Below are 25,820 nucleotides of genomic sequence, written 5' to 3'. Positions count from 1 at the left end.
GAAATTTCGCAACTAAAGCGCAATAGAAGCTGCGGTAGGCCCGGACGAAAGGTGGAAGGTCCTGGACAGAAGGAAGAAGGGAGAAGGGAGAAACAAGTAGATAAATGGAAAAAGAATAGACAAGATAGTGAGAGCCGTATATGCTGATTTCACGAGGCTCTAGATAATAAAAGCGGCTAACATCTACAAGGATTTAGAAACCACCGTGTGCTTGGCAACGTCTAGGTGCGCTCGGTAAGTAGAGGACGATTCTCGGTGAAGAATGAAACGCGTGGTTCGCGGTCGTGTTGTTCGTCGAAAATCGTTCAACGGAAACCTACTCGAATTTACACGTGAAAATCTTTCAAGGAGAAAATCGTCTTGCCGATCGATTCGCGAGAAAGTAGTGAAACGATCGAAAGAAGTCAAAAAAAAAAAAAACAAAGAAAAATCATAGAACAAATATTACGTACGCAGAAAAGTGAGTAACAATACAAGCACCAAGTCGACCAAATATCGTCGAAGGATGTTTAAAAAAACAAGGGAAGCAGGAAGCAAGGCTAAGACTGTGAGCAATAATGGGCGCAATATCGAGTAATACACGAGTATATATGTAGTATATATAATATAAATATAACTATTACAAGGGATTAGCGAGTTTTTGGGAAATTCTGTTTCGATAGAAAGAGATGAAATAAGAAGAAGCATTAATAAAACAAATATTCATGCATTTCTCAAGCATTATTATTACAAATACTGGCTGACTCCTTGACAAACCCCGTGAGCGTGCACGCGCGAAAACGCATTCGGGACCTTCGAAGACTCGTTTCAGATTTCTTTCTGAACTCTTTGCTGTTCTTGTGTTCTTTAAGTAATCGTTTCACACTCGTTCAACATTTTAGCTGAAACCCTATTTCTTTTGAACGGCTCGATGACGCAGACTACACGCGGCTGGATCTCCTACTCGATCCGTTTCCTCGATTAAATGGACGACGTGACAGTCTCGTAAGACGTCTTCTCGCAGCACGCGGCTCTGTTACGCTCTCTACGCGATATCGTGCAACGCGCGCGCGCGTGTGTGTGGTGTGTTTGCTGTGTGCCTCCTTGTCTCCGTGTCCTCCGTCTCCGTATCTCTGTTTCCATAGTGTCTGTGTCGCACACCCGTCTACACGCATACAAGAGTTTGAGATCGTACACGAGTCTCTCTTCGAACGCAACTATACAATCGAAACTTTCTATACACGTATCTTCTGCTTTCCTCTATCTCCTCTCCTTCCGAGTTACGCATCTTTCGTAACAGCGCGTGCACACATGCGTAGACTCACGCAACGATAGTGTCCACGCGTGTTCGTGTGTGTACGTACGTAACATCTAAACGAAAGATTCGGGACGAAACGGTACATAATTGTAAATTACTATCTATGTCCATGTAATATACGTAGTTTCTGTTCTCGTCGCTCGAGGGTTTCGAACCCTTACGCGACAGTTTAATGTATCATTGTATCGTTATTATATACCATAAGTCGCGAAATAAATCATTCGTCCGTTATGTCGACAAGTCGGTTAATCTGCGATTCGCGTCTACCTTTCTCTCTTCGTTGCACGATATCTATATGCAACGTGGATAATGTATATCATACGACTTCTTTTCTTTTCCTCGTATTTATATCTATAGATTTATATATAAATATAATTATATGTATCATGTAAGTAAATCAGACATAGTGCTTTGTTACGTGTTCTCGTCGAATTAATCGGGTACCGATGGTACACGTGTGTTCTTTGTGTGCGATGGTGTACGAGTGCAGGGGGAAGGCACTTCCGCTGTTTTTCGTTTGGTCTCCCACCGGAAAACTCGGAACCGGCAGTACACTTTTCTGTCTGATTGTCCATCGAACTCGATTTCGATCATTTCGAATAAACGCATCGTTTCTCTTACATTCCGATCTGTTCGAATACTCGTTGCACTCGTTAAAAGACTCGGTGAAACTGTCTCGCGAATTCTCTGACAACTGAAGTATAGTTTTCGTTGAAAAATGTACAAGAAAGTGTATTCGTCTGGGTAGGAAAAGCCAGCGGTTCCTGTTTCCGGCGTGGATTCCAGAAAAATCAGCCACCCTCTCGATAGTGTACAAGTGTGAACAAGACAAGGAACCCTAGAGTCATCGGTTCGTACGCGTGAGTCTTTAGAAATCGAAGGACAAGTGTACAACTGAATTTGTCTGTCTTAGGAGGCCGCTCGAAATTATTCACGAATCGTCGTTCATCGTTATATGTATATATATATAATATGTATATTGTATATTGTATATAATGTATATGTACGTGTTTTTGCATGTGTGTGTGTGTGTGTGTGTGGTACGTGTACAAGACGAGTATCAAGTGTCATCTATAAACGTATTCGATAGTTATACATCGAAAACTATCACAACGTATCGCCTTTAGAGGTATTTCAGCTAGCGCAGGTCAAAGACAGCCTCTCCGGTCTATTTTGTTCGGTAAACGATAGAAAAATTAACCGCCGTACACTCTGCCGCTATGGAAGACCGTGTTTCCTGAACAATATTCCAGTCAGAAGGTAGCGACGTGCTTGCCACAAAATGATCGTTTTGTGCGTGTGAGCGCGCCCCGTGCAACGTGTGCTGTGTCTTCGCGATTCAGACGGAGAAGATGCCTTTGTCTGTCGCGTGCGAGCAAAGGGAACCGTGGCAACGGCGAGATTTTCACGAAATTCCGGATTAAAGAACGGAAAGGTTCCGAAGCAATAGTACGGTTTGAAATTAGGCCGCTCGAATTTAGGCGATTCGAGCCTCTTCGAAGCCCGTGTTAAAAGAACTCTTCAATCCTCCCTTATGTATACAAGTAACAATTCATTCCTACTCATTTCTATGTACATATGCGAGCATGTACACTAAGAAATTGCAAGCTTATTCGATAGTTGAAAGAAAATGAATTTGACGCGAAAGTAATAGTACGATTCGATTCGAAAGTAATAGTACGATTCGTGCGCGTGGCACGGTTCCTTTCGCCCTGTCAATCGTGTAAAGAAAATCCTTACTTTTACGTACATAGATCTATAATATAGTTAAATATAATACACGTATATCCATCCTCGTCGGTACTATCGTCTTGTTTTTAAAACGGACTTTCAAATCACTGGCAAACAAGTATACGAATACACAGAACAGAGATTTCCATTTGATCCGAGAGTGACCGGTCTCGTTACATCGTTATTCCGCTCGGACGTTTACTCTTGTTCTCGGTAAGAAATGCACAATTACTAAATAACGTCAACGCGTATGCGTGTGTGTTGACCTCTGTAGAGTGTTGGTGTGTGTCAGCTTTGAAACAGTTTTGTGCGGTAGCGTGTGATTTGGTGCGCATGTGAACTGGTTTTCACTTTTCTTTGATCGGTTACTAGTTTCTCGCGTTCCTCCATCCCCTCTATCAAGGTCAGTCTCCTCGTTATTTACTATTCTTCGTGTTCTCTGTCGTTCCGTTTCGCAAATTCGGGTAAATGCATGTAACGATCCGTCACTTGTTTACTCTGATTTCCGCTTAGGCTCGCTCTCTCGTAATCGTCTCTTCTCTCGACTAAATGCGTAAGCTCGAAAGTTGCAATCGACGAGGTTCACTGTGCGCAACGAACTCCCCCGAATCGAATCCACAAAGGACAGAAGGATGACGCCTAGTGTTTCACATGCTATTTACGTGCTATCCAGATAAATATATTATTAACATTATATCGTTATTATCAATATTACCAATATTATCAATATTATCAATACTATTAATATCATTAATATTATCGATATTATCAATATTATTATCATCATCATCATCATCATCATCATCAATAATAATAATATTATTATAGCCCTAGATAAAATAAGATAGGACGATGTTTCTGCTAAGTCTATGCATACGTTAATTTTATATATAATATATATATATATATATATATATATATATATATATATATATATACGAATTAAAAGGACCGCCACGAACTCGACGGCATTTCCATTTCAATTTCATCGATGTGCAAGGTGTTTCTAGGAAACATACGTTACTATAGTTGAATTAGTTCCTAAAACTAAATGGAAAGGGCAGAGGTGGCGGATCGGTGGAACTGTTTCTAGGTCAAGATCGAACGTCGTGAACCAATGACGAACGAACGAACGAAATAAAAGGATAAGTTGAAAAGTACGATCGACTCTAGAGGTTTCCAAGACCTGCCGATAATGAAATTAACAAGTTTCCTGTTCCTCGGTTCCTTTCGTTCCTTTCTTTTCCCGTAATCACCTCTCCCCCTTCACAGTTTTCTTCAATGTAATCTACACGTTAAACGATTGAAATTAAAATCTGAGAAAACGGTAAACGAACAATATATATATAGTGAATAAAATCGATCGATTTCCAATAGCGGGCAATCGATCGGGAAACTTAAAAATGGACGTCGCAACAGCCAACTGGGCTTCGATACGTTTTAACTCTACGGATTTAAAAAGGCAAGTATCGCGCACGTGAACGTGTGACTTAGGCCGAGCATCGTTTCCGTTCATTTTGCCGTATCTCTATTTAGACGTGCACGCGTACGTACACGTATACGTACGCGCACACGCGTATAAAATATAAGAAATTCAAGAAAGATGCAATAAAATTTCAAAGAGACATTTCTTTCGAATACCGTCGCAACAACCGAAATAATACATAATAAACTAAACAAGGAACAAGTCGCGATAAAAGTGTTCAACAAAGTTCAAACCGTTTCTCTGCTCGACAACTGATACGACCGAGAAATTCTCAGCTCCGAGTGTCCAGAGATCCTAGCCTCTAGAAACTCCTGAGCCGAGAACCACTGAACAGCGTCAGGAGAAAAGAACGGAGAAATTATTAAGAAAAATCCCGATGACTCGTGCGGTACGCAAAGTTCAACTCTGGCAAGTCTTTATAGATCCACTTTAACAGACGTTCATCCGTATAGGTACGAAAACCTGAAATACCGAATAAACACGCCGCTGATGGACGACGTTTCGGGCTATTGAAACTCTAACTAATCCTCAAACGGAAACGAAGAAATCCAAGATGACTGAAATAGTCTTGGTGTCGTTATTCATTAGATAGTTCGAAACGCTTCAAAGTGGAATCGGGTCAATAAGGCACTGTTCACCGACAATGTCTGACTAGAAAATGAATCTATTTTCCGGAACTCTTGTTTCTTTCTTAATTTTTCCTCGTCTCCTTTAACATTTCATCGTTTAGTTCGCATCCGCCCGAAGTAGCGCATTGCTTAGTATTCTCCCTTTCATGGACAGGAATCGCGTACGACTTCTACGCTTCGGTTCGCTCAATTCCTGAATATAGTATTTATTCTCGTCATTTATTCGACTAACAATCTACTATTACGATCCCTATCGTCTTAAGCTACAAATGAAAAAGATAATTCCTTCGAAATCAACCGTTAACTCTCACTCGGTTGTCCATGCGAACGCGACACGTTACTCGACAGTCGCGAGATTTCTGCGCGACATCTCTGAGCCCGAATGAAACTTTAATCTTTCAAATTGCAAATAACTCTTCCGCCGCTTAAGAGAAAGTAAGCGAACGTTGTTTAACTTGAAAAAGAGCGTATGTGACTTTCGGGAAAGTGTAAATATCCTTGGAAATATCCGTGGAAAATGAAATTTCACGCTGCTTCTAGAATGAAACGAAAGAGATAGAGAGCGACGTCGCGCGAACAAATCTGTAAATATTTCACGTTCCTCGAACTGTCGAGCGCAGATGTTTCCCGCGTGAGAGTTAAAAGAGCCAAAGGACCGGGAAATCTGAAGACCGACGGCGTGGCGTCCGCGAGCGAAAGAGAGAATGCGAAGGGCCCAGAAGAAGGAACCAGAACGTTCAACGGGAAGAGAAGACAGTGCGTCTCTCTTCTCCTGTTCTCGAACAAACAGTTTACGAGGTCTTCATCTTTTTGTACGGCTGCATGATCACGCCGGAACTGACGGGGATCGCTACTTGCGGTTGCGCCGCGATGGTAGCCGGATTCGGAATTTGTGGAATTTGCGACACACTCGGTACGCCGGCCGCTACGCCGGCAGCGACTCCGGGGACACCGGGAAGGACCGTGTACGGGTTCTGCACGTACGGGTTGCCCTGAGCCGCGGCGGCCGCCGCGGCAGCGGCAGCGCTGGGAACGGTCGGTATCGAGGCTTGAACGTAAGGATTCGGCAGGATCTGCTGTCTCATCAGGGAGTAAGGATTGATATGAGTGCCCGCCGGAGGTCTCGAGTAGGCGAGAATCCCCGCCGATAGCGGAGAGGTCAGGGCCCCTGGAATACTGGCTAGGTTCGGGATGACTGGTCTGGGCGTCGCTGCCGTGGCTTGCAGCCCAGCTAAAGCCGGATTCCCTGCCGCGGCCGCGGCTGCGGGATTCACCAAGGCCTGTTTGTTCAAAGCTACTCCGGTGTAATTCAACGCCGTCAGTTGATTGATAGGATACGACTGCGACGCTTGCGAAAATTTGATGGCTTTCGTGAAATTCTTCTGGGCAACCTCCTTCGCCAGAGCGGCTGGGTCGAGATGAGCCGGCAGCCCGGACGCCATGCCGAGGCTGTTCAGCATGTTTAGACTGGCGACGTTCGAGGGGTTGTAGTTCGACATTGACGCCATATTCGTCACCGACGGCACGTTCGACATGGACGCCATGGAGGCCATAGAGGCCATGGAGACCATGTTGACTACACCGGGCATGGACGTCAGGCCAGCGACCGAAGTCAGTGGACTCATCGCCGGCTGCACGGAAGCAGCGGACAACGCCAACTGGTTCTGTATTTGCTGTTGCTGCTGTTGCAACTGGTGTTGCTGTTGCTGGTGCTGCTGTAACTGGTGCTGTTGCTGTTGATGCTGCTGCTGCTGTTGTTGTTGCTGCTGCTGTTGCTGCTGCTGCTGCTGTTGAGTCTGCTGCTGTTGGTGCTGTTGATGCTGTTGGTGCTGCTGATGCTGTTGATGCTGTTGATGCTGTTGATGCTGTTGCTGTTGCTGTTGGTGCTGTTGGTGCTGCGTCTGCTGGTGCTGGGCTTGCTGCTGAGCGATCGTCGAGGGACTCGAGTGATTCAATTCGGGGGAGTTATGCGCGTTTTCGGCGTCGTGATTCTGCGTCGCATTCGGCTGCTTGTTATTGCCGTTACTATTGTTACTGTTATTGTCAGCAGTTGGAGGCGGTGGCGGTGGGTTGTTGCAAGGATCCATCAGCACGCCATTGTTGGCGTCGGCGCAGTTATTGACTGTGGCGCCACCGGTACCCTGGGAGGAGGAGGAGGACTGAACCACCACCGCGTGGTGGTTGCTTTGCACGTTCGGGGGTTGCACGACCGATTGGTTAGAGGTTTGGGTGGGTAGGGGTGGTGTTCCAGTGTACTCACATGACACAGGCACGAAGGGCTGCTGCAGCTGCATTAACTGTTGATAGGTCGTCGCGCCGGTAGGCTGATAGACCGGCATGCCGGACTTGTCGCCCGCCGGTCGTTTATACGGAACCATTCCTGGGAAGACCTGCAAAAGGAAGGGCAGATACGTTTAAGAGGGGCCTCGATTTCTCTTTTCCTTTCTTTCCCTTTCTTTCCCCTTCCTTTTCCGTTTACCTCTTCGAATTTACGGTTTCGTGTTTGTAACGGTTCCGCGGTCCAATGACGCGAGAAAACTGCCTCCCACGGGATTTGCGTACGAGGAGGCAGCATTACCGATAAATTACTTAACTCGACAAAGATTTTAAAGGTATCCTCGATACACCGCTTGCAGCTCGTTGCAAGAAATGCTCGAAGGAAACGGTACAGTTGCTCGAGAGAGTCAGTCGTTAGAGAAACGGTGCGTTCACGTCGATTCGCACTCGAATCGTTCTGGTTCTGTTTCGTGTTCTTTGCTTCGTCTGTTTCGGGACAGTTGTACTTAAATAGAATGGACTTCGAGTAACGAACTGTGCGAATGAAATACTGCGTAAACGGTATGAATCAATGGTTAGATTCTGCACTTACAAAGTTCTCGTAGTAGAACGATCCGACAGACTTCACGTCCATCTGCAACAAAGACAGGATTGGTTTCAACTAGTTTCGAGGAGGAGGTTGCGTCTGTATTATTGAACATATCGACGGAACGATGGCAATTAAGGGAGCGTGGATGGAGGGGTCGGATCGGTGAATTTTCAAGAGAAATAGAATAATTGGGCTGTGGATTGCACACGAGAATGGTAGGTTTGCAGTAGTAACAAGTAATCAGTAGTAATAATACAGTAGTGGTAGTAGTGTGTAAAAGTTGTGCCGATGACGCAGCTTGCGGCGACGTTCCCAAATGACGACGTTCGTTGTTGGATAACTGTAAAATGTTCAGTATTCCTTTCTTTCTCTCCGCTGTGTTTCAACGGTTGTATGTCGGACAGAGAAAGCGTGTCGGAAAGACCAGCCACAGTTTCTATTATGGAACAAGACCGTCGCGGGGCCAATTAAACTGAGGATCGTTGCTGCTGTTTTCATTGGAGAATCAAATAGATCGATTAAAAACGCATCGTTGACGAACGTTAACTCGGAACGTGACCGTTCTCCGGTTCACGGAGAAGAGAAGGATTTCTATTTCTTTTTGCTTCGGTTTCGGTGGAGGGAACTTCCCCGTGATATCCGCCGTATTCCGTTCGTCTGACGCAACAGCTGTACAGTAATCGTAGCGAGGCAAGGAAGTTGTTACAGACGAAACTAGGAGAAGAGAACATTTAACGAAAAGGGGCTTCAATAAAAATTTCATTAGACGCTCCTCTCCTCGATTGACCATACTCGCCGACGACACACACTCGGTACGGAGGGCGGAATGCGAAAAACGAACAAACTCGTACAGATCGAAGTGATGAGAGAGTTAGAAGCTGCATAGTTCGGATGCAAAAGCTGGAAAGCCGATAAGGTCCGAGAGAATAGAGAGGAAGGGGGGCAGCAGGTCGGTGTGCTCGTGAATCGACAATTTGCGAGACATTTTTCTGGATTTCGCTCTGTAGAATACTCCTAGGAAACGTACGATCAACTGCTGACCAGACGATATCAGGCTTCGGTGTAATTAACCAGGTACACAAGTACAAATCCTCTTGCAAAACAGTTTGCTCGTTACAAACACGGGGCAAAGGAACATTGTTGCAAGCTTGGATGCAGTCGATAAACTTCCGTCTGACTTTAGAAGATGTACACGGCGTGTATACACAGGCTGCTAAAAAATCCACGGTTTCTCAGAACAGATTAATTCCTCTTGTCTTTCGATTCATTTGAAAATTATTCGATATCTTTTCTGTTCTGGTGTGCGTGTGTGTGCGTGTACTCTATACTTACTAGAATATTCTTCTTTCGTAAACTCTCTAGTATGAGACCTCGACTAAAACAGTTACCGTAAACGTTACACTGTACGTTTCAAGAAATTCCAGAGAACCAAACGAATACCAGTAAATACCAATTGTGATTCATACTTGTTCATTCTTCTAATTTCATCGTACGGAAGAAGAGTCTCGGAGTATTAACTGGACGATTTACAGTGAATTTTCACAGGTTACATAGAATTTCGAGCAGAAATGATTCTATCGGTGGATTCGTACAAGCGAACGAATAATTTTCAAGCAAAGCGGAAGACAAACACAGTCTTTACCAATGCGACTCTTTGTTTTGAACACCTTGCACAATCACGGGACAAATATCTGCTAAGGGAGTCACAGGCTGTCGACAGACAGAGAACAGAGAACAGAGAACAGAGAACAGAGAACAGAGAACAGAGAACAGAGAACGGAGAATGGAGAACAGAGAACAGAGAACGGAGAACAGAGGAAAAGGAAACGAGATACGCGTGGGCGTCGAAAGAAAGTAAAGATCGTCAGAGAGAACGAAGAAAGAAAACGAAGAGAGAAGTAGCGTTAAGAAGGTAGGCAAGTGTGTGAGTACGTGTGTGTAAGCGGTCTACTGTGCTCTTAGCAGTTCTGACGTGGCTCTGAAACCAACATACATATAGAGTTCGTCTGGCAAAAAAGGAAACAGGACGAGAAAAAAAACAAGTCACGAGCCCCGGAGAAAGCCGAGTGAAAAAACACCGCGGGTGTACCATGGCTCGCTGGTACGATAGAAAAAAGACAAAACTTCCGGGTCATCGTCCAGAGCGTCGAGGGGATGACATATTACACCATCACCTCGGTAGTCGCTTAAGCACAACATGCATCATCGGCGCAAGCTTGGAGTTTACACAGATCTAACGCTCCGTAAACGCAGCACCAACATATATTCTCGATTCTCCGATATACTCTTGTTCGATTCTTTCGTATCGATCGATTCCCTCGGTTAACTTTCTCTCTTTTGACAGCCCGAAGATGGTCCTGACGTACGGAGATTAGAGTCGACGGTTTCGTCGCGGTATACGCTGCGAAGCACGCGCGCACGACTATTCTGCTCTTGAAATATGAAACATGAAATACGAAATACGAAATACGAAATGCGAAACAGTGAAACGTGAAAACAGTCTTTCGAGACTTTCAGAGAATTTGGCATACAGTAAGGTTTGGATTAGAAGTTTATTCAGAAAACGCGATGTTTCGATGTTACATTCGAATCATTACGTTTGAAGAAATTTCCCAATAACGGATATTGTATCTTTCAGTAGAAACAACGATGGTTTTGCGACGAGGAAACAGTACGACGAACGATACGAGTGAAATTAGTGAAATCGCAAAGTATAGTAATATTTGAAGATATTATTCAAAGAAATATTCTGACCTGTCTGTTGTAGAAAAATTACCGATGCATAGGTGATCGAATCCGAGCCTTACTGTATCTTGAATTTCATGGAAATGCGCGCGTGGCTCGGCCCGGTAAGCACAGCTGCCGATCGAATCAGTCTTCTCCCGGCGCTGACAAAGGATTCGCCACGAGGTGAATTAATGTCAGTCGCTTGAGTGCCACGAGTCATTCCAGAGATCCGGCTCTAATCGTGATTGCGAGTCTTTCCGAGCGATGCCGAGTAAAAGTACTACTACTACTACTACTACTCATTAGACGCGTGTCTTTTCTTCAACGTTTCGTACGAAATGTATTCGCGACGATTATGGAAAATTATGAAAAGTTCAAGGAAAGCTCGTAAAAATGACGACAAATGTACGCGGCGCTCAAACGGTTTAAAATCAATAGTACACTGGTATCAACAACCACGAACGTTTTGCATTTAACTTCGAACAGGAATTTTCAGTTCCAACGGTCAGCTAATTCGTGGCTGATGATCGAGAAACGAACAATAAAGCGATCAATAAATACATTACGAGGCGTAAGCTCCGATACGGACAACATTGCAACGAATGACAGTACGAAGCGAAATCAACGAGGAAACTCGAAGAACGGAAACCGAGAAATAAATGTTTCTTTTTCTCACGAAGAATCCAATGGCGTACGTACGAATGCGATAGATGTGGATATCGTATAAAAAAGAAGGCAAGAGAAAAGGAAACGAAAGGAAAGAGAAGGGGGAACGGAAAATGAGAGAAAGAGAGGTTCGCGGAAAATATGTGCGGTGAAATTAAAAGTACCGGGTCGAATAACGCGGATTCTCGAGCCCTACGGAGCGTGCGACCGGAACACGCGGAAAATATTCCTCGAGGACCGTGTACCGTTGCCCCGAGGCCAAACAGAAAAATCCAGCGGGTCTTGTTAGAAATAAAAAAAATGAGAAACAGGAGCTAGAGCTCTAAGCGCGCTCGGCAGTGTATTCACAATCGCAATGACTATATTCGTAACTTAAAGATACGACTACGAGGAACTTACGGAAAATGGCCCCCGGAACTTTGCGACGTTTCTTTTGTTTGCGGTCGTGTACGCTCATTTACGCTCATTGGGTTTCATGGAAATCGAACTGGTCGATTAACGGTCCCTGACACTGATATTTCCCAAGAAACTCGAAGCTCGAAGTTGAACGGTTAACCAGGCAATGTCTCGATCACGAGCGATTTTCCGAGCACAGTTAACCATAAACCATAAACCATAAACCGTACACCATACACCATACACCGTAAACCATAAACAAAGGTGAATCTCTAACCACGTGTAAGCATAAAGAAAGAGAAAACAGAAGAATGCAGAATGCTTTGGCGATCGACCGAGTCGAGTAAAAGAAAGAGGACAGAGGGGAGGAAAACGAGTGAGAAATTCCATGGTCCGATTGACAAGTTGAAGGCAAGAAATGTGTCCTTCGATCGTCCTGGCTAGAGAAAGCTCGATGGGGGCCATTTTCGTAAGGTCCAGCTACGAGAAAAGGAAAGTGTACTTCATGCATAAGCCGTGGTACCATTAGCAGATCATCATTGGAGTCGCGCATCCGCTTCTTGCCGAGTTCGATGCTCGCCATACTGGCGCTCTGAAGTCCTCCGGGAACCGCAGTCGCGGGAACTCCTGACACTCCGCCAGCCAACGCGCTCATTCCCGCCACGTTCGTTGGCATCGTCGCCGTCTGCTTTTTATTTTCAGATTTCGTACGACAGATCGTCCAAGTGTTCCCGTGTTTCACGGACAGTATTATTTTTCATATTTTCCATATGGTTTGTTTGATTTGTTATTTTCATGGTCGTACGGACACACCGTTTCCGCAGCGCATCGTTCCCACGTGTGCACGTGTATCGATCACGGTCATAGTCGTTTCATTGTTCCATGTGTGCCCGTGGAAGCAACGACGACCGTCGTTGCGCACACAGTTTTTGTCACGTGTCACGTGCGTATGCGCGCGCGTGTTTATTTGTATTTTGTTTAATTTTTTTGTTCATTCATAATGGTTTCATTCGTTTTGCGTGCGCGTTTTGCGATCATCGATCGATTAATTTTCATTCGAACGTTCGTTGGACGTTTCGTAGTCCGGGCGCATGGATATTTGATCGGCGTGATTTGTCGGCAGGCGTTAATTGGCAGGTAGCGAAGCGCACGAAGGTTTTGTCAGCAAGCGTGAAGAAGCATCGTCAGGCGGAAGAGGGCAAGATAAAAATCAAAAAAAGAAAACAGACCAGTTGAAGCTAAAGGCATAGACAGAACAGTCGCGATCATTTCTTTGAATAATCGTGTTCTTTTGAAATTCGGAAGAGATATATATATATATATATATATATATATATATATATGTATATACATGTTATAGTATATATAGATAGGTATACACACGTAAACATATACAGATATATGTATAATATGAGTGCACATTATGGCAAGTGTATATAGTCGGTTTCATCTGTAATGTCGTACGCCCCAAGTGAACGCATTTGCGTGCAATATTCGCGACTGACGAAATATTTTGCGGTAAAACGACACGCAAATTAATATGCATCTGCGTAGACGTAACACGCTTCTCGGGTTGCCCGTGCAAGTGCCAGTACACCACGCTGACGTAATTACTCGTATCTATCTTGCGATTCGATCGCTTCTCGTTGGCCACGATCTCGTTTTACATCGGACAGGGAAAACTGGAGAAGCGTGTATTCACAGTCGAACCGCCGCGCATCTTTTACGCGATAAACATACAAAAACACAACACCGATATTGCACCGATAAACAAAACTACCTTCCTGAACACGAGTCATCCGAAACGCCTACCAATTGAATTTCTCAAGGGAAATCGAACGTAGTTGCGTACAGTAAGAGGCGAATACAATCTTTCTATCGATTTCAATAGAGACATCTTTATAGAATTTGTACGTTAAAGGTCAGCCTAACGTGCGTTTTCTTAAATCTCTCTTTTCAAAGAATTCTCAGTCTTTTACAGAACGTATAAATGTAACGGGAAAATCTAAACTAGCCTTCAGTGTTATGCAATGCACTTGAAACTTGCGAAATTATATAGGGTATTTCTTGCACCGAAAAAATAAAAAAACGACCAGACAAAAATGTAGCTCCTTCTGCTAACGGCTTCTTACTGTACGAATACTTGCGTGATTCGTTAAATCACAGCCTCGATAGAAAAGAAAAAAAGGAAATGCGTTTACTCGGATACTATGTGGCCCCTAAAAAAACTGGCAATAGAAATGGTAAAAGAAACCAAAGTTTTTATGGCGATGGCGACGACGACAATGACGACGACGACGACGACGAAGACGACGACGATGATGACGATGACGATGATGCTGATGGGACGATGACAACGACGATGGAAATGACGATGACGAGGACGACGACAAGGACGACGACGACGACGACGACGACGACGACGAGGATGATGGTGATAATAAGAATAGTGACAACAGGATCAATAGGCAAGTCTGGGCGTCATCAGCAACCATCTGCGAACTAACAGTGCTAATATTAAGTAGAACGAACGTCCATGTAGCCCGACGTGGCGTCTCTAATGGGAGCGCGAACGGTGTTCCTGGTAATTAAAAATAAAGTATCGAGTTGTCGATAAGAAGGCGGCGGGGGGATAACGGGGTCGGGGATCGGAGCGAGGAGGAGGGCGGGTAAGTGGTGGGAAAATGAAAGAAGTGAGCGGGTTGAAAGGAAAACGGAGAATTCCATTTGATCGTCCATCGGGTTATCGGCTGGCGTTTCTGACTCCGGCAACACCTGCAATAATCGGGGCTATCTGTCGAAATTTATTAGTTTCGCCAAGATATCTTTCGCTCGTATCGTCCCGCGCGATTTTTCTCTCTGGTTTCTGCGTTCTCTGTCCCCCTTTGCCGTCGCGCGACAGAAACAAGGGAGAAAATCGAGCGGCGTGGCGCCGAGACTCGAGACGACAATTCTCTTTGTTCCTGAAAAATTCAATTTGCAGATTATTTCTTATTTCTGACTGGTTGTTTGTTGTATGTTGCTGGTTATTTGTCATTTGTTATTTCGTGTTTTCGATGGTCCACGTCCCGTTGTTCCGTCGCTGGCATGGAGTCGGCATCGTTGGTCGGCGGTCGATTCACGGGTACGTGCGTATCGAGACGTGGTACGTGTGCGGGTACGTTGCGTGTGCGTGTACATGTGCGTGCGACGAATAGTGTGCTATATTCGTACGAATCGATAATGGACAGACTCTTATCGGCTGATCCATGTATCTACAATGCCTGATCCGTATACTTTTTTGTTGTTTTTTCCTCTCTGTAGCTAGCAATATGGGGAGAGATTTTTCGTGTTCGTACATTTGACAAACATTCAGATATGGCGTAGCAATTCCGAAGAGTGCATTTCATTGCATTGATTCGATTAGACCGATCGACGATACCGGCGCGAGAGGCGCGGCGGTGAGGTCGAGGTTAATCGATCTAATGGAAAATCACGGCGGGCCACGAGAGAGAACGAATAAACGCCGGTCGCCAGTCGCTTCGAATAGATCAAAGGCTGCTATCGGCTGGTCATATTAGTTTATTCGCTAAATTTCATTCTCCGCCCGCCATTCCATTTTTATGCCTGTAATTTTTTATCGAAACCCTGACCGTTTCAACCCTTTGCGGTCGCGCATCGACGTAGGACCGACGATTATTTGTTTGACAAGTTACGTCGCGCACCGGCTACACAATTTCGGACGGTGTATCCGTATCTGATCGAATCACCGAGAGTTTATCGTTAATTCCGCGTCTACCGAATTTCCACGCAATTTCCACGCAATTTCCTACGGAATTTCTGTCCCAGAAACGCGCACCGATAAATACAGTAGCGATCGTTGGGTTATTTCTGCGGCTCGGTTGTCGTTTATAAGAACATAATCAAATTGAAATCAGCTGTGTTAATCGTTCAAATGTCGCGCGTAGTAATCGAATAAACCGGAGTAACGTGTATGCCGCGACGAGTTGAAATTTGTTAGCGTCGTGCCGACGTAGGGTCGATACAGGGTCGATACAGGCTCGACGATACAGAGCACTCTATTCGGGAGAATTTCGGAGAAGTTTGTCGAATGAACGGCTGTACGGTGCAACCACGGTGAAAGTTCAGTCTGAAAATGCCGGCTAAAAACTCGAGGCAAATTCGGCCGAAGGTTAGATCCGTAACGAAGGAACGCGTTATGCACCCTTGGGAAATTGAAAACCACTTTTAGAGAATGAGACTTCCCTGCCAACAAGCTGGTCTGCCGCAATCATCCATGTGAGACTTTTCTTCCATTGTGTCCGGGTGTGGCTGCAGGTCTTCCGCGCGACGTCGCTGAAAATGTCTTTCCCGCGTTTTCGCTCTCGTTTTTTTCTCTGTCCTTTTATCCTCTTTATTTTTACTACTTTTCGCTCTCTATTCCCCGGACAATGGACAATTTCATTCCCCGAAGACAACATACGAGGCGGAATGTCGGAACGAGAAGTATAATATTCCCCTTTATTCGACAAAAAAAGAAAGAAGAAGACAAAAATTGTTCACGTTTCGTCAGGAAATGTCCTTGGACGCAAGCACAAACTGCCACGTACGATTCTAATGGAATCCCGTTCTATGGCGATTAACGTACAGTTGCGGCGTATCCACTCGTTTACACCGTTCTACACCGTTTTACAGTTTTAGTTGTGATCGTGGTCGTGTCGCATAGAGGATAACGATGCTACTCGATCGAATGTTTCCGTAACGAGCGTCGATCGCGAGGAAATCAAGACCGAGTCGCGCGAAATGATCGTTCTACTCGAAACAACGACGCTCGGTCCTCGAACGTTGTCGCGAACTCGCGCAACACGGACGAAAGCGGATTCTAGCAACGCAGTTTTCTCGTTCCCGAACCCGGACCCGGACCCGCGCCTCCCAACAAACCCATCGGATATGACTCTCTGGATGTACAATGCATCCGTAAACGTTATTCATTTTCTTCCCTCTTTTGTTTCGTTTTCTTTCAGGGTTCGACAATTCTCAGTGTAGCGTTTTTGTGTTGGGCAGCAAAACAGCAGCGAGGGTTGATAGCCGGGGTTCGTGCAGCACAGCTTGTCAGCAGAGTGGTGTACGTGTCATTCGTAAAGATACATGTCACTTTAACTACTTTCTTATTTACAGGGTCACGACCACGCTCCATTTCGGCACTCTCGTATCGTCGTTGAAAACTGGACGATAGAACAATGTTTTCGGGAATCTTGGGGAAATCTGTGCAAACGAATTTCAGTAATCTAACCCGTCGAGTACTCTCATTACGCGTCGGTTCGGTTGGAACGAATGGTTTGCAACCAACGCTATCGAACGAAGCTAACGTCGTGTGCTGGTTCTTATGTATCGACAGTTGTTATCTGCTCGAAACTGAATCGGCCAAACGATATCCAACCTCGTTTACTCGTTCACGGTACTGCGAGCAGTTTCGTCGAGTAAATTTCCCTTGAAAGCTAGGCTTTCGAATGCGTTGGGTCTGTGACAACAGATGTCGAAGAGCCGAAGAGGGAAAGCTCTGTTTCGATCGCTGTGTCGGCGGAACGTGGCTGACGCGAGGCTCGTCCCGAAGCTAAGATATCAACCGGAGGACACCGAGCAGAGTTCACGATACTCTCGCACGGTTCGGAAACACTTGTTGGGCCAAATTCGTCTCGAGTCGAAAGGTGAGAGATTGAAAGCTGCTCGATCGAGAAGAGAAATGGAGCGATCGCGTGTAACTGCGTAAACGTCTGGTACTCGTTACGACCTATGTACCGAACAGGTGATTGGTGTATTGCAACTAGTTCTTTGCACCTGGATAGCTGCGATAGGCTGCTAGAAAGAGAGAAAGAGAACAGTGGTGTTTGGTGATGTTAACAAGAATTCTGCCTCGTGTACTACTCACTACACGCTACGGGAACGGGCTGAACATCATACAGGAGAATGTAAAAACGGACGAACACAAAAGCGACAAACATGATATACAAGGATACTTGGGATTCGGAATACCTTGTACAATCCAATTAAAAGGGCGGACGATCGAGAAACAATATAGAGGATCGTACAAACGAATAATAATAATAAGAATAATAATAAGGGTGGGGAAACAGACGAAAAGGAGGATGAAAGAAACAGAAGAGTCTCTGGGAACTAGTATAATATATAAAGTCAGCGATAACCGTATCGAGTTAGACGTCGGAATTTCTTTTTCGTTTTCTGCTCGACCAACCGCGACGCGAATCGGTCGCGTAGCTAGGTTTTCAACCTTTCGATCTATCGTCGCGTTCGATGACAGCCACTGCTTTTATCCTGCTACAGAATTATCAGTTAATTACGCTTCGACGGCATACCGGTTACGGCTATCGCGTAATTCGAGCACTGCGCAACTATTGGCCAATTTTACTTGTGGTTCGGTCACCTGTCTCACGTGCGACAGTGCTATACATGTATCGATATGTACGTATCACTGTACATAGATCTATGTACGTGTATACATACACACACACACATATATTATATGTAATATATATAGGTATATACATATATAACATACATATATGTAGAGAAACAGAGAAAAAGAGAGAGATGGAGGTAGATAGAGATATATAGATAGAGTTCGATACGTGTGTAGTAGCGTATTCAGAGTACATATGAGGGACTACTGCGTTCAAGGGGGAAGCTCGACCTATATACTCGACGTAGATTGGCGAAAAGCAGCGCAGCAACGAAAGCTCTTTTTCACGCAAACCCAAGAAACTGAAGAGAGGGCTAACAGTACACATGATAGATTCAAGTCAGAGTTTCAGTGAAAGAGAGAGAGAGAGAGAGAGAGAGAGAGAGAGAGAGAGAGAGAGAGAGAGAGAGAGAGAGAGAGAGAGAGAGAGAGAGAGAGAGGGGGAGAGAGAGAGAGAGAGAGAGAGAGAGAGAAACAGAGAGAGTTAGAGAGAGTTAGAGAGAGTTAGAGAGAGACAGATATAGATAGACAGATAGAGAGAGAGTGAATGGGGACGAGTGCTTGGGAAGGGTGGAACGTCGTATTTACGCGGGTAGGAATCGTATGCGTGCACTTCGAGGCCTCTGTTCTTTGTTTTCGTGAAACACTGTTGCTGCTTCGGCTTCTCGATTACTTTTTAGGCGAGCCGAATCACTCGCGCAGCGACTATCATGTATCCGTCGACTGGGTTAAACAGTTTCGTGAGGTGTACCATACATGTAGCCCATCCCTGGACATTAGACCGAGTTACAACGAAATTTCGATGTTCCTCGATCGGAAGGTGAATCGAACCAGCCCATGCATTTCGTTCTTCCCCTACTCGCCAATTAAAGCCACGAGACGAACACGTATGCCCACGATACAGACTTTCACCGCCACCGCACCTTTTCGCCAAGCTCAGCGATCTAACAGACATTCGATGCCCAATTTTCAGCGCAGATGAAAAAAAAAACACAAAATAAAAATGTACAACGGTACAAAATATTCGCACATGAAGCACACGCAACATGGAATGAGAAAGAAGAGATAGAGAGGCTTGAAGATAGTTGAAGTGAGATCGGGAGACCAGGATCGAGAAACTGTTGATTGATCTGGATTTTTATCGCTGTACCCATTAACGCAGAAAATTATTCCGGATTTGTTAATGGATCCAACGACGGGGAATCCAAGCACGACGATGTCCGAACTTGAAACTGAAACTGAAAGAAATTGAAATAACAAACATTCCTTTCCTGCGACGAGCACGGAAAGCTTGGTCGTTGCTCGATTGTTTAATTCCCAGTTGATTATCAAGGGCTTAGCTTGATCGTTCGACCGACGACGAGAGTAAGTAAATAATATTCCACATAAAGGTATCGGTATTTCTGCGGTATCGCCGCAGTATTTCTGCAGTATTTCTGCAGTTGCTGGGAGCGTTCGGCTTCCGGGAGATAATGCTAAAAGGAACATTCGTCGTGCGATGATCGTTACGGTTTCGGCAAGAAGCGAAGATTAAACGGACAGAAGGGGATAAAAGGCGAACAGTGAAAAGGATTCTTGTGTAGCTTCGATGATTCCTTTAAAGAGGAGGTGGCAGGGAACATGGTAAAAACATTTTTCGTGCTTCGAAGACTGAGGAACGGATGAAAATCGAGGAACAGAAACACTAAAGTTATGAAATAGATTTTGTGAAAAGTATAGAGTTAGAAACAGGAAAGAGTTAATAATGATAGAGAGAAAGAGAAAGAGAAAGAGAAAAAGAAAGAGAGAGATTAATAGAAAGACAGACAGAGATAAGAATAGAGGTACAGATGAAGGTATAGATAGAAATAGAAACAGAGTTATAGTGACAGAGATAGATAGATATAGATAGATATAGATAGATAGAGAGAGAGATAGGTAGAGAGAAAGAGAGAGAGAGAGAGAGAGAATGCATTACCGCAATGCTAGCCCGAGATTGTGCGGCCTTAATGTGGGCTTGAAGGTGCAGAGGGGGGTGGAAATAGCGGCAGGGGTCCCGATTGCATCGGCCCTTGACAGCGTCCATGCAGACCGTCACAGAGCCGTCCTCGTTCGCCTGCACCGTCTCGAGGGGGTGCGCAAACCGGCACTCCGTCTCGCCGCGTTTGCACGCCCCGCGTTGAAACTCGCGACATACCTACAGCAAGAGCGAACACGCATGGCATGGCACTCTATCTATGTGGCCAAAGGGGGCTGGGGGGCCGGGGGAGGGGCGCAAAACCGGGGGGAGGGGCAGCTCTGGGAATTTGTTGGCTGAGACGGTGAACTGGTGTGTGACCCATTCCTTTTTCACCAAGATACCTCTCGCCGTCAACGTTCTAGCTGGCTGGATCGACGCTTCATTCGATGGGGTAGGTACAGGGATTGGGGAACGGATGTGTCGGAGGAACATGACTCCACTGGATGGAGCCAGGGGAACAGTGATATCGAGATACCAACCAAAGTTGCTTCTCTCGGTTGGTACCTGTTTGTGGTATGCTGGAGAAATAGTGATACTGTCGATCAGATGAATTCGGTAGCGTGTTTTCGGCTATGGGATTTACTTTGGATTCCGGTTAAAACATAGTCAACAGTCACGAAACCTCTGGAGACTTATTGTACGTTACTTAACAAACTTTTTACATTTTCATGTATGTATTCCTTTACTGTGGACTATGCTGAGCAACCTTCTGCTTCTGTTTGGGAATCTTTCGGTGTGGTAGATGAAACGAGGATGTAATGTGTTCCCGATAGAGTAGAAATACAACGAAAACAAAAGAAAGCAAATCACTTTTCTGTAATTATTTCGTAGGTTATTAAAGAGATGAAAGATTTATGTTTCTGCCCAGAATAAGCGAGTGGAGTGAATTTTCGAATAACTATAAATATTAATTCTCTGATACAAACGCAAGTAAACATAGGACAGAAACAATACTTAATTCATAATAAAAAATGGTTCTGCTCGCCACTGTACTTGATCTAACCTCACAGTAGAGGGTAGTTGTAAATAATGAAAGAAAGAACAATGAGTAATAGAGACTGAAATGCCAAGAAAAATGATGTTGCGCTAAATACTTCACCGTTAGTTCCACCTGCGTACTAAAACAAGAACAACAAACTGCCATTAAATTTCTGAAATTCTTTCGGTTCTTCTCTTACCTCTATACCGGCACATCGATGATCACGTTCAAAGGAACTCGAATCGAATAAAGGAAAAATCGCAGGTGGAATTAAAGCTATTCTTTTTCACGTGAAATATTCAACCGAGGAAGTGTTTTAAGAGGAATATCGGAAGTGTCTCGGGGCAAAAGGAAAGACAAAGAGAAAGCTGTGTGTGTCCGTGTCCGTGTCGGTGTGTATGTGCGTGTGCGTGTGTGTGTGTTAGAGAGAGAGAGAGAGTGAAAGAAAGAGAGTTAGACAGATAGAGAAAGAAAGAGAATCATAGACATGGAGAGATAGAGAAAGAGAAAGAGAGAGAGGGAGAGAGAGAGAGAGAGAGAGAGAGAGAGAGAAGAGAAAGAGAAAGAGAGAAAGACTAATGTACAGAGTAGTGGGAGGATCGAATGATACAAAAGAGCGCCCCATTTCTGGAAGTCGGGTCTGTTTTCGAAGTATGAACAGCCAGCCTGACTTTGTTTCAGTCGTCATCTGTTCCTTCTGGCCGTTAATACGACACCCCGATCTGCTGACATCGTCTGAAAGATTTATTTTGACACACTTCTCTCGCGCTTCGAGCATTCGTATAATTTTCATGAAAATTCCATGTCGGATCGATCGGGATACATTGAAATATTCGGAACTCGCGAAGCTCGAGATCGAGATCGAGTCGCGCGATCGTAACTAGGTTGCGAGAATGTCAAAGATTGGGCCATATCAACGCCCAGAAAAGAAGAGCACATCTAATCACTACTCTACTAGGTGGATCTAAATACCGTGTTCTGTCAAATAGGCGTCGCTCGCTGGTTTCGGTGTACCTTCGCCCCGCCCAATAAGGTCAGAGGACACGGAGTATCGGACGGCTATTTTATAGGTGAAACAAAAGGGGCGGAAATGGGGGAGTTGTTCAACGGACGCCGCGACAGAGGGCATCCTCTCAATGTTCTATCAATTGGGTTAATTCGCACAAGTGTTAGAGGATTTTTCAGGCATGCATCACTTACTATTTTCGGCTGTTTCTTTTCCGTCACGATGCACAGGCATCCCGAAAAGCGTATCGGTTCTAAACGAAGGAATTCGAGTACGCCAGCCTATCGAGAGAATCGCGTACGTTGCACCGTCGATACGATTAACGTATCCGTGCGGAGAACGATGGAATTAGAAATTAGCAACTTTGACGCGAATCTATACTCGAATCGTAACATAGGTGAAACAACGAACCGTCTGTTCGGAATAACGTTGAACTTTTAGGAAGGTTAGGTCGCGCGTTCCCCTCTGTGCATCGTGAATCGTGGAATTCGGAAGACGCATTCGAGTCTTCCGTGTGTGTTGCAGTGAAGCGTACACAGAAAATCAAGCGTGGATCAATTTGGCAAGGTTGTCCTAGCAAGCTGAACTGCCGGTGGCGATTGTGTGTTAGGAGGGTGAGACAGCCAAGCGAGCGAGTGTAGCATGCGCAAAACGGGCCGACAGTGCTCACTTCTCTTCCGTTTTCTCTCCTTACTTGCTTGCTTTTCCATTCATATTCATTTTCTTTTCGTCCATATACCGTTCTATTTCCGTTGAGACGCGTGAACACTCTCGTGGGCACGCGATCTCTCGACCTCCTCGGCCGGGAGCGCGCGCGCTTTCGCCGAAAGCCCGAAAACTCGTTAGAAACGCGCGCACGGGAATCGAACATTTAACAAAATGCACGCATACCTACACGCACGCACAGGCACGCACACACGCGCACACACGCGCACGCGACCACAGGTACATACATGTTTAGTCACACACAGGCGATGCACGGATCGTACACGGAGATTGAGACACGAAGAGATACGGAGAAATGTGTACAGTGCAGACACGTTCGGGAAACAGAGGGAGAAACAGAGTGCGTGTGGTCGGGGCGAGCTGCAGGAGAAAACGGTAGAAAGAAAAAGAGAACGGACACGACGAATGATCTCTTCGAAATATACTTTCAGCGAGAAATACTTGCGGTTCCAGATTCACCGCGTGTCTGTTCCCACTTTGTCGTTGATTTTCACAAACGGAGAAAGCGGAAAACTACGCTTATGCGAAGATTAGTTGCGGTTTCTATAGGGGAGAATATCCGTTTCCAATAGAGGCTTCAAGGAACTTTCCGAATGGATGCGATCCATTTTCGTTTTCAGGGACGAACAAGGAAATGTTGGGCGAATCGTGCGAATTAGAATTGAAATCCGAATTGTTTCTTCGACCTAACCGAAAGCGCTCCGTCTCCTGTCCCTGGCAGCGTCCGCCGCACCGATGGCGGCCGATCGGAAACGGAGCGCGAACAGCGTTCAGCGAACGGTTCGGTTGAGAAAACTAGTTGGTCCGCGTCATGGAAGATCTTCACGCTAAAGAGATGCGTCGAGAAAGAAACTGGAAACACGCGGCTTCGAATCGAAAATCGTCCGCATACACACTCACCGATGCGTTGTCGCCGCCGTGTGTGCGCATATGTGTGTTCTCTGATGTGTGCTCGCGTACGCTCAGGTTCTACACCATTCGGTACTCTAATGGATCGAAACGGACACAGGTATTTAGGTGGAGCTGTTCGCACCGGCGAAAATACTTGCCCCGGTGGTGAACGGCACGCGCATCGTCGTACACGCTTGATGCGCGTCGTTTTCCGCCAGATCGTTTAGGATATGTTACCCAGCGTTGTATTAGCAAAGATACGAGACAAAAAGTAAAGTAAGTTAAAAGGTACATTCTGCCCGCTGAAGCACACACGTAAAATTCAAAGTAACATAGTACGAAGAGGAAAAGTAATTACATTGTCCTGTCGCTGTTCGTGTACTTTCTGTGTCTTTCTGTGTGTTGTGTCGGCTGGCGATAGTATTCTGTGTAAGTGCGAGTGTAAGCGTGCGTGTCGCGTGTACCTGTGTACGTGTTGCAATCTTGTGTCCTTACGTGTGTGTACGAATACATACATACATACGTACACACGTATATATATATATGTCTATGCATGTGTATGTATATAGATATATAGGCGTGCACTGTCTGTATCGGATAATACATATATGTATACATACGTATTTGCGGATGAATGCATATAAAATGTCAAAAACTCAGCATGCGATCGTATACATAATTTAAAAGCACCTCCTCCTAGCTGTAAAAGTAAACACAATAAGTCGCAGATCACGTCTAAGAATTAATAGAATTAGTAAACAAGTGTTTTCTTTCGGCAAAAAACAGAAAAAATAACAACGAATATATAAATATATAAATCTGGCGCTGAAAAAATTAGACACAAGTATACGTGTATATATATGTATAGGTGTTTGTACATATATACGTAGAAACAGTCGGAACTATACTCTCGAAGACGTACAGAGACGCGTATATACGTACAAATAAATATATACGTACAGACACGTCTACGTTTCTCTCGTCAAGTGTATGCATCTTTATACGTATATATGTATCAACACGGAGAAAATTACGAAAGCTGTAAAGAGCATTAGCGTTGTGCAATTACGTTGCCAAGTTACGCCTGTACGACCAATACTTTCCCAGCGTTACGATCGAGTTCAAGCAAAAAGGAGAGAAAGGAAAACGGAAAGAAAGAACGAAAGAAAGAAATACTCGAAAAGTGTGCTAAACAGATTGAGTTTGTTCGAAATGAAAACCGATCGGCTGGGAAAGCACTGCGGCGCCAGCAGCGGGCTAGCCAACAACAGAGTAAAAATGTTTTGCATGTACTGCTACGGAAGAAAGAACGAATTTTGTTGTCGAGAAGGTGGATCGATGGCAAACTAAGTAACAAACAAGTAAACGAACAGGGGAGAAGATACGAGAACCGGTTGAGATTCGAAAGAAAAGAAACGAACAGTAGTGTCGATCGACTAGTCCGGTGTCAGAGATTAGTCCGTTCGTTTTCCTTTCGTTTATTCTCCAGAATTCCGAATAACGGCGACTCGGCAGTTTCTCGCGTGCAACGGACTAATAGGAAAACACCACTGTATCGAACAGATTAAGAAACAGTATAAAGGGGGACCTCTAGTTTGAAGTGCCGGCCTGTGAAAAAGAAACCTCACGGACACTATACGATGTATGTGTAGTATGTACAGTAAAGAACGTTTCGGTAAGTCGTTCGCTAGTGTGCTAGTGGCGTAAAAGAGTTGGTTAACACCGATGCGAATAGTTTGAAAGAGAAAAAATAATATTAATGGACATCACTACGTTCCAGTCACTATGCTCATGACACTACTGATGATTATAGGATATATATTCATGTATATGTATATGTATACGTGTATACCTATATGTATATTCGCCTATACATATATTTATACGTGATTGTTCGACTTTCTACCGCTTCTGCTTCCTCCTTGATTGAGCAAGCGTCGCTGCGTGGCGAAGAATGTCGCGCT

The 25,820-nt window shown here is 44.9% G+C and overlaps 1 protein-coding gene across 13 annotated transcripts in view; it reads right to left on the bottom strand.

The window, feature by feature from the left end:
- Window positions 1–25,820, bottom strand: part of LOC116428922 (protein muscleblind) — a 438,439-nt gene that overhangs the window by 11,084 nt on the left and 401,535 nt on the right. For 4 of the 13 annotated variants that reach the window (XR_012998174.1, XR_012998175.1, XR_012998176.1 and 1 more), the window contains 4 exons: window positions 20,213–20,431; window positions 12,322–12,483; window positions 8,013–8,054; window positions 7,404–7,533 (listed from right to left, as the gene is read on the bottom strand). Coding sequence is in view for 1 of the 13 variants with exons in the window: in XM_076365730.1 (XP_076221845.1) it covers window positions 5,935–6,963; window positions 7,060–7,533; window positions 8,013–8,054; window positions 12,322–12,483; window positions 20,213–20,431 (1,926 nt within the window). In the remaining 12 variants the exon portion in view is untranslated. Of the gene's footprint in view, window positions 1–686; window positions 6,964–7,059; window positions 7,534–8,012; window positions 8,055–12,321; window positions 12,487–20,212; window positions 20,432–25,820 lie in introns of those variants that run through there. The other 9 variants (XR_012998179.1, XR_012998181.1, XR_012998182.1 and 6 more) reach the window with 6 other exon arrangements.

Source organism: Nomia melanderi, chromosome 1 (assembly GCF_051020985.1).
Source record: "Nomia melanderi isolate GNS246 chromosome 1, iyNomMela1, whole genome shotgun sequence".
NCBI classification, from domain to species: Eukaryota; Metazoa; Arthropoda; class Insecta; order Hymenoptera; family Halictidae; genus Nomia; species Nomia melanderi.
This window is presented reverse-complemented; position numbering and strand designations above follow the sequence as displayed.